General features: G+C 39.2%; 1 protein-coding gene and 1 long non-coding RNA gene across 11 annotated transcripts in view; one reads left to right on the top strand and one right to left on the bottom strand.

The window, feature by feature from the left end:
• LOC116659962 overlaps positions 1–17381 on the top strand; it is a 168014-nt gene that overhangs the window by 30018 nt on the left and 120615 nt on the right. The gene's annotated exons all lie outside the window — the stretch shown is intronic.
• TRMT9B (tRNA methyltransferase 9B (putative)) overlaps positions 1–17381 on the bottom strand; it is a 51187-nt gene that overhangs the window by 14244 nt on the left and 19562 nt on the right. For 4 of the 10 annotated variants that reach the window (XM_032468341.1, XM_032468344.1, XM_032468342.1 and 1 more), the window contains 2 exons: positions 11288–11484; positions 4270–4424 (listed from right to left, as the gene is read on the bottom strand). In XM_032468341.1, coding sequence (XP_032324232.1) covers positions 4270–4423 — 154 coding nt within the window. In that variant the 5' untranslated portion in view covers position 4424; positions 11288–11484. Of the gene's footprint in view, positions 1–505; positions 631–4269; positions 4425–5261; positions 5323–10581; positions 10852–11287; positions 11485–12023; positions 12143–17381 lie in introns of those variants that run through there. The other 6 variants (XM_032468345.1, XM_032468339.1, XM_032468343.1 and 3 more) reach the window with 5 other exon arrangements.

Raw genomic sequence — 17381 nt, 5'->3', positions numbered from 1 at the left:
TTGCCAAGTATTTTAAAATTGAAATCCTGAATATTTCAAGGATGATGCTCATATTTTAAGAAGAATAATCTTGTAACTCTGCTGTTTTGAACTGGCTCAGGGGATACATTTAGAGAAATGAAAGAGAAAATTACTTCAAAGATACTAATAAAAACAGGTTCATAGAACATTAGAGCCAGAGAGAAGTGTTTGGAGAGCATCTGGTAAAAATGAAGCAACCTGAGGTCCTTTCAGATCTCATCATCTCCTGAAATGTTTCCAGTTCCCCTGGTACCCTTGATTTATCCCATATTCATTTCGAATGGCATTCATTTTTAAGGATAGTAATGGAACTCCCGAATGTGATGCAATTATCCATTTTCTAAGTGCAGACACCGAGATGCCAGAGAGGGGAGATTCTATATCCTAATGAGGAATCAGAACATGGCCAAGCCTAGTCATCCCTTTACCTTAACTGTGCAAGAGGTAAATCAGAACATTTTTGATACTGCAGCAAGCTCCTTACACAAACAATCATGCTCCTTTACAAAAGCGCATTCAGTGGTGACCTTTTGTAGTACCGAGGACATACAGTAGCAGGTGTCTGTCTGCTTCCTTCCCCTCTGTTTGGTATTCTGCACCACACTAAGACTAAAGAAGAAAACAGATTAATTGCCTCAATTCAAAAGAATATTTTTGGCCCACGGTGGGCAAGTATTTGCTGGAAATAATGAATCTTTGAAGTTTGCAGAAAGAACTACATTTTTAAAATTAAGAGTCTTTTTGCTAAGACCTTATCTGAAAGAGACTTCTTTCCTATGGGAAAAGGAAGACTGTAGCCTATTTATTTCTTATTTTATATACATTTTTTGAGACCAGAGATGAGGGGATATGTTTTATTCTGCAGGCATGGTGCCTACCGCATAGTAGGAGCTCTAAATTTTGATGGGCTTAATGAAGCAATGGTAATTAAAGGATGACTTAGCAACTTAAATCTGACCACAGGATCTGGGAATAAATACACTGAGAGTTAAGAGGCAAAGGGAGTCATAATTTTTGAAAAATTAAGTTTAATTATGTACACCAAAATAAAAATTTCAATACTATTAGGACAGTTGTCTCTGGTGTCAGGTAAAAAGGTAACCTTGCTCAAAAAAGAGTCTAACTCTGGTCCTTCTCCTGCTTCCTAAAGTGATCCAAGTCAAGATCTCAAACCACAGAACACACTCCTCACATTAATGGCTGTAAGTTACTAGCCCATTTCAGGTAAAGGTGTTACCTGATCACAGTATTTCCTGAGAGTACTTCACATCTCCGTTGTCTTAAAATCATCAACGCTCTTTATCTTTAGGCTAGAGTTCCTGCTCTCTCATTCCTGATACCTGCCCTGAAGACTTAAGTTTCCATCAGGAGCCATTATCACACAACTCAGCAGGTCTGCTTCACGAGGAATGGGGGTGATATGCTTAATAACATTTAGCCAAATAAAAAATTGCACCTCTAAAATAGGGAAGCGATCCAGAGAATTCCTGTATGGGCAGCTGGAACCTGATCACCTCTGGACATTTATTGCCTATGCAAAGTTTCATTAATTATAAATTGATAGCCTAATACCCAGTCAAATTAGCCAATGTAAACTGTTGATGATTTTAGCTAAGTGGAAAACCTAGAAAGAAAAAATATTTCCTTTTGGAGATAGTTGTATTGTTCTACTTTCCTCTCTTCTAATAATCCCTTTGGGCTTCTTTCTTTCCTTTTCACTGATTTCTTCTTAATTTCAATTTTATTTTAAAACACATTCATCGTGTAATCAAAATATACCTATTCATCTATTGAATGGTAAAAATATAAATAGTACAAAACTCAAAAGATACCAATGTGTAAAATAATACATACTAGATATGATGGATTTGCACAGAGGCACTTAAAGAATATTATTTGTACCATAATTTGTAGTAGTGGAATGTAGCAGACAACATATGTATCTGTTGATCTGGTGCTCTTAGCATAGAAAGCTGTGCAGCTTGTAATGTTCGGCAGCTCTCTATGAACAAACGTGGAATGTTCGCCGCGATATATTGAAAGAAACAAAAGCTACGTGTATAGTAGTTTGTATAACATACTGTGTTGTGTAATTGAAAGAAGTCCACCCATACACAAACTCATATGCACAAATACACTTATATTTATGTAAAATATCTCAAGACAATTATATAAGAAGCTCAGAGCATGGCTGTCACTGATGTAGGTTATTCGGTGCTGGGGGACTGGGATGGGAGGATATTTTTCACTGGACATTTTTTTGTGCCCTTGTTACTAAGCCATTTACTGTGTGTGCATATGGTTTCATTGTTTTTGGGCAAGGGGGTTGGTATTTTTCATACTGACTTTAAAGAAGGCTCTGTAGATTAAGAAAATTACCTATTTTTCTATCACATATGTTGCAGGTATTTTTATCTAGTTTGTTTTTGGTTTTTTAACTTCATTTATATATTTGTCTAGATTTTTGCCTTATAGAACCTTTTAAATTTTAGGTGGTCAAAAATATCAATGCAGTCAATCCTCATTATTCACAGACTGTATTTGCAATTACTAACATTTATTTGTAATGCCAAAGTCTTTACTGGCAGCACATGCATGTCTTTAAACAGAAACACACATGAAACAAGGTGAGATGTTGATCAGCTGACAAAAATATTGTGACCACAGCCTCACAGGAACCTAATCCTGTACTTCCCCTAGGGGCAGTAATTCAGTATTCACTAATTCAGGGCTCATGACAACTGTCTCGAACATAAGTACTGTGAATAATGACGATGAACTACATTTTCTTTTATGATTTCTGACTTTTTTGTTGTCATTCATAGAGAGGCCTTTTGCTTCTGACAATGTTTTTAAAAATAATCTAATAATCATCTAGACCTTTAATGATTTCATTTTCTTATACTTAAATCTGCTTCATTTGAAATTTTTGGTGTTGAGGTATGAGAAAGTAGCATAGATACACTGTTGTCCCCAAACCTTTTCCTCCCAATTGATTTTAAGATCCTGGTAGTTTGTTTACATTACAAGTGGTAAGAGTTCCAAACTCACTGCATGTTCTGAAGCCAAATTTATTTTTTTAAGTTGACATAATAGATTTTTCAGACTCTCCACTTCTACATGACATGCACCCCTTCCTCAAATTCTACACTGCTCGCACCGTCTTTAACAAGCCAGAAGCCCTGGGCACGTCTGTTTCTCTTCTCAAAATTTAGAGAAAATGCCAAATTAGATGGAACTTGTAACTACTGACTTACGATTCTAACAGGCGCCATCTGCATGCAGTTACTAGAAGGCAGTTTTAGGTGGGCATGCTTCAAGGACTACCACCATAGCTTAAAACCTAATCTTAGATCCACTGGGCTGTGGTTTACCACTTCTAGATTCCAAAAGATACTGAGCCAAAATCCTCCAAGCAAGTAAGTGATTATTACAATATGATCTAATTTAAAGACAAGCTTTCATAATAAAACAACTACAGAATAGTTAAGGGAGAAAGGATCCATAAGATTACTAAGAGGCTACAGGACCGCTTCTATAATCCCACAGTTCCGGCTCCTCTGTAGAAGGTATGAGAGCCACTCAATGTGAGCCACCAAAACACTGTATTCACAAGTGTGAATGTCTCTAAATTTAAAATGGTCAATTTCACAAGCAGTCATCTCAATCCTGACTTCTTCAACTAACGCCAGGTTGATTTCGTGGAAATAAGCTGCAAAGAACAGCACCTTTACTGAAACCTCACCAGAGTCATCAAAAGACTAGAAAATACAGCATTCTTACCTTCACATCTTCAGAAAACGATCATTTGGGAAGAAGCTAATTACAGTAAGTTTCTGTGCAAGATCAATTCTTAATTTTGGAAGCATATACAAAGGTCTTACCAACGGTTCATTTTGGATAAAATTGTTCTATCAGATGCTAAATAGATTTGAAATTTTATAACACGTCGCTCACCACTCCAGTCCAATCAAAAGGAATTCTTTTTTCCTCTGGGAAAAGAAAGCATATAGCCTATTTATTTCCCATTTTATATACAGCTCTGAAAAGATCGCCACTGTCTAAATGAAGATTTGAGGAGCTTTACTACTTTCCAGCTTGAATTTCTGCTGTAAAGTGAAAATTGCAGTGCTGACATGCCAAGTGCACGATTTCAGACTTCAGATTAGAACAGAAATGAAAAATGAATCTGGAAAGGAAAGGCCAGATGGAATATATTTCAGACTATGCAGCCCCACCCTGGCTTACCTATGTCAGCGATGAGGCTGCCCGGCTTCTGCTCCTGGAGGAACTGTCGGACCCGAGGCCAGGCTTTGCTCTGCAGGTCGCTGAAGTAAGGTGCAGTGCTCTCATACACATCATGCACGTGCTGCTTCTCCAGCTGGGCCGCCGCATGGTCCATCCTGCAGAGCACAGGGCCACGCCAAGGAAAGCGGGTCAGAGTTTGCAGCAGAGACAGCTGATGGGAGGGTGCAGGTTTCCTAAGGTTGAGAACTTATAACTGCCAAGGCTATGCCGTTTGCATACTTCCTTAGAAACTGCAGAGAACAGCTGGAACAGCTTTGGCTGGAACCTCACCAGAGTTGTCAAAAGACTAGCAAATGCATCGTTCTTACCTGCACATCTTCAGAAAACAGTCGTTTGGGAAGGAGCTAATTATAGTACGTTTCTGTGCAAGATCAATTCTTAATTTTGGAAGCATATACAAAGGTCCACTTTAGATAAATCATTCTATCAGATGCTAAATAGATTTGAAATTTTTATAACATGTAGCTCACCACTCCAGTCCAGTAACAAAGCGCTATTGATTCTGCCTTTTTAATGTCTTTGGGTTCCAACCATTTTTCTACATCCTACCAATTCTATCTCAGAAACGGTCCTCATTTCTTCCCCGAATTACTGAATTACTTCAGCAGTCTGAGAGCAGGGGTTTTTTTCCTTGGTCCTTCAGTCCCTTTCCTTCAATTATGCCACATCTGTTTTCCTAAAACAAAAATCTGATTGTGTTGCTCCCTGTCTTAGGCTTCTTCAAAGGCATTTGATAGCTTGTCTGATCAAGGTCAGGTATCTCAGGAGGGCATACAAGGCTCTTTCTGATCTGACCTCCACTTACCCCTTGAAGCCATCTTTCACCACCCTTCCCCAGCATCAGATGCGCCTGTCATACTCAGCGATCTGTGGTTTCTCAGACATGACACATCCTCTGTCACCCCGGGGCCTGAACAGATGCGGTGTTTTACCTGGCTGACTTCTGCTCATTCTTGGCACAGGCATCACCTCTTCCAGAACGACTTCTCTGACCTTCCAGGCAGGATAAAGGCAATCAGAAAGGGGCGGGGAAAGTACAAGAGCAGGTCTTAGAGGCCTGTGCTGTCTGGGGTTTGATCTTTTATTCTCTGTGGCGTGTGAGCGAGGAGTACCCCAGGGAAGCGGCCCGGGGCTCAGACCGTGGCTTTTTACCAGTCAATGTGAAAGTGCTTTTAATCATTTAAGAGCCCACTCGGCCCTAGTTGTGCACTTCAGCTGGTGCAGTCCTGCCCTGGCTACTCCTGTTGCATCCCATACACACTCCACAGGTTACTGGGCTCTGAGATAGTCTGCTAGAGATTTTCTCTAGCACTGGCTGGAAGGCCCTCGGTAACAAGGGCTTATTTTATTTAAAGCTGAATCCCCAGGAGTTAGCAGACCTTCAATAAATGAGCAAACAAGCAAACAAACAAACATAACCAGAATGGCCTCTAACTCTGAGTACAGAGGGTGACACTGGCTTTGGTAGAAGAGAGTAACCCTGGTGAGTGTGGGAAGAGAGGGGACCCTACACCCACAAGCTTGCAGACGGGGATGTCCTTGGACAACCTGTGCTCCCTCCACCCCCTTGCTACTCCTGCTCTAGGAGGCAGGTAACCACTTGGGTAAGACGGCATCTGATTAGTTACTCCACTGTAGAGTGCCTATCCCCACCTTCAACCCTTTGTATTTAAGAAATATCTTGATGAGAGATTCTTTGAGACCATGTAAATATTCTATTTCTCATAATCTCATTCACCAGTTTTAGCATCCTATCCATTGATGACTTTTTAAGTTGAAGTACAGTTGATTTACAGTATTATGTTAGTTTCAGGTATACAATGTAGTGATTCAATATTTTTTTATAGATTATACTCCATTTAAACTTATAATATGGTTATATTTCCTTGTGCTATAAAATATATCCTTGTTGCTTATCTATTTTATACATAGTAGTTTATATCTCTTAAGTTCATAAGCCTGTCTTGCCCCTCTCCACTGTCCTCTCCTCACTGGTAACCACTGGTTTGTTCTCCATATCTATGAGTCTGTTTCTGTTTTGTTATATACATTAGTTTTATTTTTTAGATTCCACATGTAAGTGAAATCATATGGTATTTGTCTTCTCTGTCTGACTTAACTTCACTAAGCATAATACTCTCTAGGTCCATCCATGTTGTTGCCCAGGGCAGACTGTCATACTTTTTTTATGGCTGAGTAATACTGTCACCAAGTGATGATACTCTAATTCCATCACTCCTTTTACTGCAAGGGAGAGCTTTTCAGGATCTACTCTTAAAACAAATTAGCAGTAGTAGGTTATCCTTAATTACTATGGACCTGCCCACAGTCCCTGCAAAAAATCTGGCAAAATCCTCCCAGAGTACACATCTCATTTGTGATGTCTGACAAAACTTCCACCCAAATTGAAACAGCTTATCTTGCACCCTCAACTAGAATTTACAGAGTAAACATATGGCTGGCTATAACTGCCAACACATGAGAAAAACCCAAACACGGAGTGCTTTTCTCTTTAATCAGAATCTCAGTAGACTTAAGTCTGTTTAAAAATTTCCCCCCTCAAGGAGTCAATCAAGCAATACAATCTTGAGAACTGTAGAACAAATAAATTTTTTTTTATGGCACTTCAAATGTTAAGTGGCAATCAACATAAACTCAGTTCCCTCCCATCTGGCTCCAACTACAAGCTCAGAATTTGTAGTATCTGAAACAGCACCCCAAGGAGACCTCCCTCTAAGACTTCCCCCAAATTGCCTGGCTTCTAACATAAACAGGTAACTTCAAAGAGCTGTTTGAAAGTGTGTAAAACAATATAAATCCATTTTGTTGTATTTTACAGTTGAGATTATATTGTGCAGACCAGGAAGCTGATTTGTAGAGTTGGAGCCATCCAAAATATGACATTTTGGACACTCTGTGGATTTAAATTTCCTGCAGTATACACATATGCAAATTCCTTGTGAATTCTCTTAACATGAAAAAGCTAGTAAGACTAGTACTTAAGTAATCAGGAAAGGTTCAAGCTGAAGCTGGGGAGGTAGGGTTTGGTTTAGCTGCGTGCCGACCAATTCCAGGCCCTTGGAGCCGATGCCTTGTTGGTGAGTCATGAAAGAAGGGAAAGTAATTTGAAAGGGAAGGAGAAGTCATAGAAAGTAATGCACTGAAAAGCTGAAGAGCTAATTTATATTTTATTTTAAGTGCTATGGAGAGTGGAAGAGAGGAGAGAAAAGTGACAGAAAAGTAACGGGAGTGGCCAGTAGCTCGGTGTGGTTCCCATGGAGAGAGGAACCAAGAGAGAAACATCAGCTGTTCTTGCTTCTAGCAACAGAGCGGTCCTTGAGAAGTCACGATGTTTGGTTTTCCTGTCCTGGCCATGTGACTAGGAGAACACTTCTCCACCCAGCTTGATTCAGGCAAAGCCATGTGACTTGCTTTGACCATTACATGTGATCAGAGAAGATGTGGATCACTTCTGGGCAGAAGCTTTATGAGCCAGTGTATGGCCCACCAAGTGCCCTTTTCTGTGACTCTGTGATCCTGGAAGCATCTGCCCAAGTCTCTGAGTGACTGCTCTGGATGGATGGACAGCTTAGGTGTTTTAAGCCAAAAGCAGGGGAATAATCAGCTTGTCATAAGAAGTGTTGATTATGAATGATTAAGAAAGTTAAAACTACCAATCATATTCTGTTGGAGGATAACATGTTACTATGTGAGTTTGTCCTGTGTTTTTTCCTTCATAAATATTAACATTTTTCTCTCTACTGTAGATAGAACAAAATTGGGAGAAAATAATACAGTTCTGTATCTCACTTTTTTAAACTTAATTTAATATTGTGAGCCAAGAAGCAACTTTTCCTTGTGGTCTTCTCCAATCCTCTCAAATAAATGTAATCTCTTTAATCCCTAAATTCTGCAGGATTTGAAATATGTCATGGTCTACAAAGAAAATATAATGAATAATAATTCAAAGTGAAATTAAAGATGGATTATGTCAGCCACAGCTTCCAAGTAGCACAATTCTAATGATACATGAGGATTACGGATCTTAATAAATGGATGAGGACAGAAATTATGTGAAGAATCCAGGAAGGATGCTATGTGATCCGTCAGCTTGTAACAGCTTGTGACTCCTGTTCTTACTCACATTCCTTCTCTGATAACTGTGCTGCTTTATTGTTCCTCTTTCTCATTAAGACGATTCTCAGCTACTTCAATACCTTTTAGAAATGTCTGGGTGAACTGACATTTCCTGATTCATGACTCCTAGGATGATCAGCTGGAATGTTTGGCCGGTTGTTTATGTGGCTCTCTATGTATGCACTTACTGGAAAAACCTGCTGAGCTGATCCAAGAATGAAACTTTTCTGAACAATTTCACAATATTTATAAGCCTTAGAACCAAGGTAAAAGCAACTTGGAGCCTAATTGATATTTAGGCAGTTAATCCCTTTATCCATACCTAATAGAAGAAACAAAGTTCTCCAAAAAACAAAGAAAGGAATCAAAAATATGTGCCAGTAATTTTTTTTTAAGACAGAAGATGGAATGACCCAAAAATGGAGAAAGGCACTAGGAAAAGAGAAAAGAAGAAAAAAGGGAAAATGAATGTACACTAAATGATTATCATGCACATCATCTATGTTAATGGAAAAGAAGACAGAGACGGAGACTGGAGAAAGCAAAGATTTAAGAGTTCTGATTTAATAGGGATTGAAAAAAAATAGAAGGAAAGAAGAGGTAAAAATATATAATCATACATTTGTTATTAATTAATTTTATATCTATTCCAGTTAGGGTTCAAAACTAGATTTATGCATTCTAATATTAATTGTGCATATAATTTACTACTCAGTAAGCAATCACTAGTGGAAATTAGACTTTGACAGCTTCTACCTGCAACTCAAGTTTGCTTGAACCTTTATATTAAAAAATTAAATTCCAAAATAATGCCAAAGACAGTTAAAAACTCTTGCTTTAGAAGTCTATACTTGTATCATTTTGGAGTGTAACATATGACATTCATTTCAGTGTAATAGGAAATTATTAAAAAGGGAATCATCAGTGAGCCCTGCTAACACATCTCAGAATGAATGCGTGAGAAACTGGGATCTTCACCTTTGAACTCAACTTGGAAGCACAGGCAGGATTTTCAAATGTTCTTTTCCTGTAATTTAAATTGGACTTTTAAGAAATATCAATTCAAGAATTGCCCAGAACTGGGCAAGCCACTGTGTTTCTTAAGGTCCTGTTAACCTGCCTTTTAGGGAAAGTAGCAAACTTTGAAATTCTAACACAACTAGGGCGTATAAATCAAATCACTTCAGGTCATCTGATGTATTTGAAGAGCTGACAAAAGGAAGGAAAGGAGAGAGGGTGGGAGAAAGGACACTAATCTGTGGACCCAATGTGGACCCAAAAACACAAGGGCATAAAAAAATACTGCTGGAAATCATTACTGGTCAACTTTTGTGTGTATGTGTGTGTGTGTGTGTGTGTGTGTGTACACACACACATATTTATTTATTTATTTATTTATTTACCAGTAAGACATTAGTTAGAAAAAGAAGAGAATTTCTCAGAGGTAGTAGTGAAAAAAGATTTTTGGAATCTAAGATTCTGGGGAACATTTACTCTCTCCCGAAGCCTGAGCCCATGCACTTATGACCATTACTTACAATCCCAGCCATTTTAGAGACTAAGTACTTTTAAAAACTTGTGCTTATCTGCTCTCCCTTTGAGGAACTGCATCTCTCTTTGGACAAGTGATGCTGAAGCCTGCTGGTCACGCAGGACGGGGGTGGACACACGATTCAGTCTAGGACGGTCATTCTCTCTCCCGCCCTGGGAAACTGATGAGAGGTAGTTGAAGCCGAATCACTAAAGGAAAGATCCTCCAGTTTCTCCCATGTCTCACCTTTCCCTTCCACAATCTTACCTGGCCTTCAAAATCTAACCCAGCCTCTTCCTCCATAAAGACTCTATGGACAGCTAGAGATAAAAATAATCATTTCTCTCCGTGTTTCTTACATACTGCGTATTTATTATCACTGTGCCTCTCAGAGTATTTCTCCCGATACCATCTTGAACTCTCAACTCTGTATATGTTCCCAACTAGATTAGAAGCTACTGGAGGGCAGGAACTGAAATTTGATCTTACTTTATATGTATCATAGTGCTTTCACTCGATAACTAACTGTAGAACCAATGAATCAATGAGCTCTTTGCTTAGCTCCCTCTGCGAGACAACAGTACCTTACTCCAGATAAACTGGTCCTCGATTCTTCGGTCCAGAGTCATTAATACCCTGCTAGGGGCCAGTAGGCGCTCAGAGGAAAGCTTTCCCAGTTGTGTTTTGTGTTTCAGTTTCCTTCCTTTGCAGAGGCCTGTTTTAGAGATCTACCCTAGACACGCAGTAGTCACATTTTTATAACTAAAAACAAACAAATACTGTAAATTGTTTTCCTATTATAAATGCTACAGAAGACATAGTATGTAAAATAAAGAGCATAAAACTCTGATTTAAATTTCAAAGATATATTCAAACTAATTCTAACATGAAAATACAAATTGATCAGGACAGTTCAAAGACTATGTACGTTATAGAAAGACTTCATTATACAGTACATAAGTTTTTTTTAAACCGTTTTATACATGATACTTCACATTTAACACCTACATCTTATTTTCAATTACAAATTATACTGCAAAGTTTTGTATGATTAAAACATTTCACAATATGTTTAAAAGCATTTTGCTCTCTAATAAAATACTAAGTATTCTTGGAATTTTAACTCACCCTGGACAATTGCTTTCAAATTCTTTTTTCCACCTAGTGCGAAAATAAGTTCCAGCCTACTTTATATCACATTGTTGTAAATTTTAAATTATAGGAATTGGGACTAATTTACTGAATATGCTCATATTATTTGAATTGCTATAATAGCTGAAAGCTACTAACCTGAGTCATCTTGTGATTACAGAAAATTACTTCTTGTCTTTGTGAATCATGGCAGTTTCCTCCCTCAGAGAGTGACAGTTGTTGCTCCTAATTTTCTCCATGTGTGATGTAAACGCAAAGTAGTAAGAGTGAAATCAAATAGCAAGGTCCTTTCACTTGACAAATTGCTCTGGATGAGTCTGAAGGGAACCCTGGCCCTAGTAGGATAAAAAAAAAAAAAACAAATATGAAAGTTCATTGTACATGATAAAAATACTGAACCAGCTACAGCCCAGGTTGACCTCTTGACGGATGCATAAATTACCCAGAGAAGAAGGGACTAGAAAGAACTGTTAATATGTGGAACAAGCCACAACTGTAAGACCAGTTTCTGAATCCATTCCTCAGCTTCCTGTAAAACATAGATTGCATTCTCCCAAAATTACACTGGATGATTTCATCTTGTTCCTAGAAAAATTACAAGCACTGATAGTCAACTTTTTAATCCAGTGGCTTAATTAAATGTAACTATTTAAGACAGCACCACTAAATGTTATTAAATCGTTGCAGTGCAGTTTAACTGTTCAGTATTTGTTCACGTTAACAGCTATTCCCTTGTCACTTGAAAAAGTACTCCTTGTTATTCTTCACTGTTTCACTTTTTTTTTTCTTTTTTCATAATGGAGCGGGTCTGTCATAAAACCCATCAAAAGACTCTGAGTTACTAAAAAGAAAAAAAGAAAAAAAAAAAAAGGACCTTGTATGCCAGAAAGCACTTTGTCATGGAGAGGTATTGGGGTGTAGAATGAGGTCTGGAAAGATGCCTGGTGCGGAAGGAAAGTCCACCCTGTCAGACCTCGGGGCCTGAGTCCTTATCTGTAAATGAGGCAAATGGACTTTAATCAGGATCACAGCTCTCCACCATTTTCCTTGCTCTTCATATCCTTTGTGTCCCCTCCTCAGTGCCACATGCTGTACCCCTTTATCACACAGTGATTCTCAGAATGGGGGTTGGCCTTCCCCCAACTTCCCTGGGCTTCCCTCATTCCTCCCCCACCCCCCCACCCCCCCACCCCCGCTTGCCATCTTGGTCCCTGTTTAAGGAGCACTGATCTGGGTGTGCTTTGTAAAGCTGCTCTCTGGTCTTCAGAATATGCATATACATTCTGACCCATCATCTCTCAGTCATATGCAGGTATATGATCTGCTTCGAGAGCCACAAAGGCTGTCTTTTAAGGAAGAACATTTTAGAAGAGTCTTGAAAGAGCTACTCAAAGATCTCATCTTGCCCTTCGCAATGTTAGAGCTTGCCTTCATCATAAAGGAGATGATGTTGTTAGTCCCAAAACTAAAGGCTCTCCCCCTGAGATTCACCCTTCCCGCCCTGACCTAGGGCTGCACGTCCCCAGCCAGCCCAGCTGTCTGAGCACCTTTCCTTCAGGCAGTAGTGCCCTGATGCAGTCACCCTCTCATATGTGCCACTGAAGGCAGAGTGTTCCGTGCCTTAGTCAGAAAGACTAGCTAATGAAAAGAACTCCAGATGGTGCGGCAGGCAGGTGTGAACTACGCGGGTGAGAGCAGGGATAGGGAACTTCCCTGTAAGCCCAGCTCATGCCTCCAAACACCTATACTCATAACTGACTCTCCTAAGTTTACTAAACTGGGATCCAAATTGAAAATGTATGAATTATATTATCTTTTCCAAGAAGTTAATGGGCAAAGACAACTTACAGTAGTATGTCTTTATGAAAAAGTTGAATTCAAATGATTACTTTTACTTTATCAGCCTTAGGGCTCTGGAGTATTTAGCATTTTAAAAAATGCATTTCTTCTGCCTTTCTCCTTGACTAAATGGGAAACCATGCTCGAGGGCAAAGGTTTGTAACTCAAACCTTCTGAAATGTTGAGGTTAACCGTGTGTGTGTTTTCCTGGAAAGAGGGTTGGTACCTCAAATTATGGCTCAGGCAAAGTCAGTTTTTGGAAAAAAAATAATAATTTCTGTGTTAAATTAAAAATACACATTTGTTCATTCAACAAATATTAATTAAAGCTCTGTTATAAAAAAGGCACTAGGGATAGAGTTTTTTTAAGTCTCCCAATTTAAGAATCCAAAATTTCATATGGGAAACATACAAAGAAATAGAAAATTAAAATATGGTAGAACCTTTACTTTTGGTATGGATACATCCCTAAAGCTTCTGAGCTTCTGAATCCCCAAACTACTTGTGTCTTGCCTTATTTTATGTATTGATCTATCAGAAGATAGATCAAGATAGATGGATAGATAGATAGATAAAATTAACCCTATTGCAAATTACTTCATGATGGACCTTTGGGCCATCACAAGTATTCAAAACCACAATGCCCAGAGCCCACACCTGGTGTGATGAGTGTTATGATACAGGTGTGCACAGGTGCTGTAGGAGCACGTAGGAGAGGAAACTCATCCAGCCTGAGTAGGGAGGGGCAGTGACATTCAGGCTGGAGCTCAGAAGACAGTGGGGATAAGTCAGGTAGAGGGGAAATGGGTGATTCGAGTCACAGAAGACAGCATATGCGAAAAAGATAAGTATAATCTCTGATGAACGTCAGGTAACTTAACAACAACAATAGCAAGACACACACGTGCACACACAAACATACTAATTCCTTACTATCATCCAGGCCCTATGATAAGCATTTAACATAGATTAACTCATTGAATCTACTCAACTACTATATGAAACAGGAACTACCATGTGCTCCATTTTACAAATAAGAAAACTGAGGTGCAGAGAACATAAGTGACTTTCCAAGGTCACGTAGCTAGTAAGTGGCAGAGCCAGGATTTGAAACCAGAAGATTAGATTCCAGAGTTCACACTCTAAACTCTACAGTCTGATGGGGAGGGAGGAAGGGAGGACAAGTGGAGCCTGGAAGAGTACACAGGAGTCAGACCACATAGGGCCTGGGTTAGCATTCTAAGGAGTTCAGATTTTGTCCTGGACATAATGGGGAACCACCGAATTACTTCAACAAGAGAAATGACAAAATCTGATCTGGTTTCCACAAATCTTTAGCAACAGTGTAGACTAGTATTTCCTGGACAGGTTCACAGAGAAAGAACATAGTTAAATACTTTAGACAAAGAAGGATATTAAGGATGCTTAGGAGGGGGGAAATATAAGAGAGATCTAGGACAGAGCATCACATTAATAGAACTTGGTGACTGATAAAAAGTCAAGGCAAAGAGCACACTGAAGAGGAAGCAGCGATACTAACAAGGCTGTTACTGTGAGGAGTATCACCACCATCCTAGAATAAAGGAAACAGGGAGTGAGAATGAAAGGCAAACAAAAGGAAACTTTGGTAATGACCATATATAAACTCTGACAAACCCTTGGGATGCATGTGAATACATTCAAAGATTAGTTACGATGTATGCATCTGCAGGAAATAGAATATAACAAGGACTAGGTGTTGGTAACTGACTTTGAAATTCCATAGTGATCAGTAGTAACACATTATATTTTATATTATGGCCTGGGTAGTCTGTATACATCCCTTATGTTCTGTAACTGATGGCAACTTTTTCCAGATAGCGAGAACAGATCTTATGATCGCTGTGTCTTTGGAATCGTAATTCACACAGTGCTAAGTCAGTCTTTACTGTATAAATACATGAAGAAGGGTATAGAAGGATAAAAAAGATGGCCTTCCTCCCCCCATTCTTTTTCATTGAAGTACAGTCAGTTTATAATGTGCCAATTTCTGGTGTACAGCATAATGTTTTAGGTGTACATATACATGCATATATTCATTTTCATATTCTTTTCCACTATAGGTTACTGTAAGATATTGACTTTAGTTCCCTCTGCGATACAGTAGAAACTTGTTTATCTATTTTGTATATAGTAGTTAGTATCTGCAGATTTCAAACTCCCAGTTTATCCCTTCCCACCCTCTTTACCCTCTGGTAACCATAAGTTTGTTCTCTGTGTCTGTGAGTCTGTTCTGTTCTATAAGTAAGTTCAGTTGTGTGTGTTTTTTTTTAAGCTTCCACATATAAGTGGTATCATATGGTATGTTTCTTTCTCTTACTGGCTTACTTCACTTAGTATGATGATCTCCAAGTCCATCCATGTTGCTGCAGATGGCATTATTTTACCCTTTTTAATGGCTGGGTAGTATTCCATTGTATATATACACCACATAGATGGTGCTGTAGCTCACCATCGGAGGGAATGCATCCAAGAGAAGGGTTCAGATTTGGACATACTGTTTCTGGGATGTCTGAAGGACAACAGAGTAAGATGGACATGAAGCTCAGGAGAGCAGGCTGGGCTACAGATCATTTATTTTATCCTAGGACTTGGCAGTGAGGGCCATGGGAGTGAATTAAATTAAGAGCTTGTGCAGAGCAAGAAAAAAAATGAGGTTAGAAAACCAGGGATCACCAATAGTCAACCCCCATGCATGTTAAAATTAGAGGAGAAGTTGGCCATGTGCTGTTAGAGGTCTACCATAATTAAGTTTAATTCAGGAAATACTGACTGAGAACCACTAGGCGTATTGCTGTGCTAGCTATGAGAAGAATGAAAGGTGAAGGGTGATTCAGAACAAAACGAGAGTAACACGGAATAACAGCTGGACGACAAGAGTAAGGAGCAAGCGTATGATTTATTGATAGGAAAGCAGAGGCAGCAGGCAACGTCAGCTTCTGTAATTTGGGGTGATGCTTTCACTGAGTCTTACTCTCTCTAAATAATGAGGCAAGTAAAACAGGATGCTGTTCTAACTAATATTCCCTACACTACACAGAACCCCTTAATGATACACCAGGGAGATTACAGTAGAAATGGTAGGAAGAGAAGCAGCGGGCATTTCTGATAGAAATCCTATGAGCAGAACAAACTCAGGGCTTTAAAACAACAAAATGCATAACCCTGGGAGAGTGTGACCCTCCTAGTAATCCCAGCAGGGACCAGAACGTTACCCTGGAGTATGTTGAAAGAAACTGGACAAAACGAGGGGAGGTTATTTTAGGGGAAAGAGATCAAATAGTCCCAAAGAATACTTGGTTTTCTCTAAAATTTTCAAAGACTACGTGTCTAATTTGACTTCATGTAGAAGTAGCATATTATCTCCAGAATCTCAATAAAGGAAATGAAGGTGGTAACATCGGGGTGAGGAGTGTGTGTCTATGTGACTGGAGGTCCCAGGAGGAGAATACAAAACAGGAGGAAATAAAAAAAGCACAGTATCGATTATGAGATCTGTTATCAAAGGTCTTTCCTCCGCAGGCAACGACTAGGCCCTGTTCACTGTAACTCTGCTGCAATTCATTTTGATTTTGTAGATTAGAGAATGCCAGGGGGAAAAAAAAAGGTAAATCAAATACGAGATTTAAGAAAAATGAAAATATAACATGCAGCTTCCCCCTGGTATTGGCTGCTGGTGTCAGTTTGACAAAACCATCTCTCAGGCTGTGTTTAAAATCAAGGTCACAGGATCCCTGGAGCAGCAGCTTGGAAGAAGATGGTTCCGGTATCACAAAAGGCAGGATCAGGAGAGAAACAGAACATTGCCCATCCTCCTTCCTCTTAGGAAAGAAGATTTTGGCAGGTTGAGTGACCAGGAATCTCACATTTTATTGTCAAGTGATTATTCCAGAAGGAGCTTTTACCTGAAGCCCATGGCAGTCAACCATAAAACTATAAATCACACGGTGATTCTTCTAAGAATGGGATCAAGGGGAGAGATGCAAGGAAGAATTATGTGTTAGTGCTTTTCATAAAATATGTTTACAATACAGTTGACCCAAAAGAAGCACTCACGGGATTATTACTGGACAAAAAATCAGATTGTATACGTGAGGTTTTAGGAAGAGAGTTTGTAAGCAAAATAGGGTAGAATCTGAGCTGTCAAGTATCTTATCCTTTAGATTCCTCCTCTGATTCATTTCTCTTTTGTCTCACTGTCCCCTCACCCCCACCCCACTGCCCAGCCTGAGCTTAAGCCCTCCCCTGGTAATCCAAGACTTCCCACTCTTGTGGGTTTCACAAGACCTGAAAAGTCTCAAAGGGACACTTGGAGAATCAGAGGGACTAGCTGATTCTTCCCTTGAAGGCTAGC

The sequence above is a fragment of the Camelus ferus genome, chromosome 26 (genome assembly GCF_009834535.1).
Source record: "Camelus ferus isolate YT-003-E chromosome 26, BCGSAC_Cfer_1.0, whole genome shotgun sequence".
Lineage (NCBI taxonomy): Eukaryota > Metazoa > Chordata > Mammalia > Artiodactyla > Camelidae > Camelus > Camelus ferus.
Note: the sequence above shows the minus strand (reverse complement) of the source record. Positions and strands in the feature narration are given on the sequence as shown.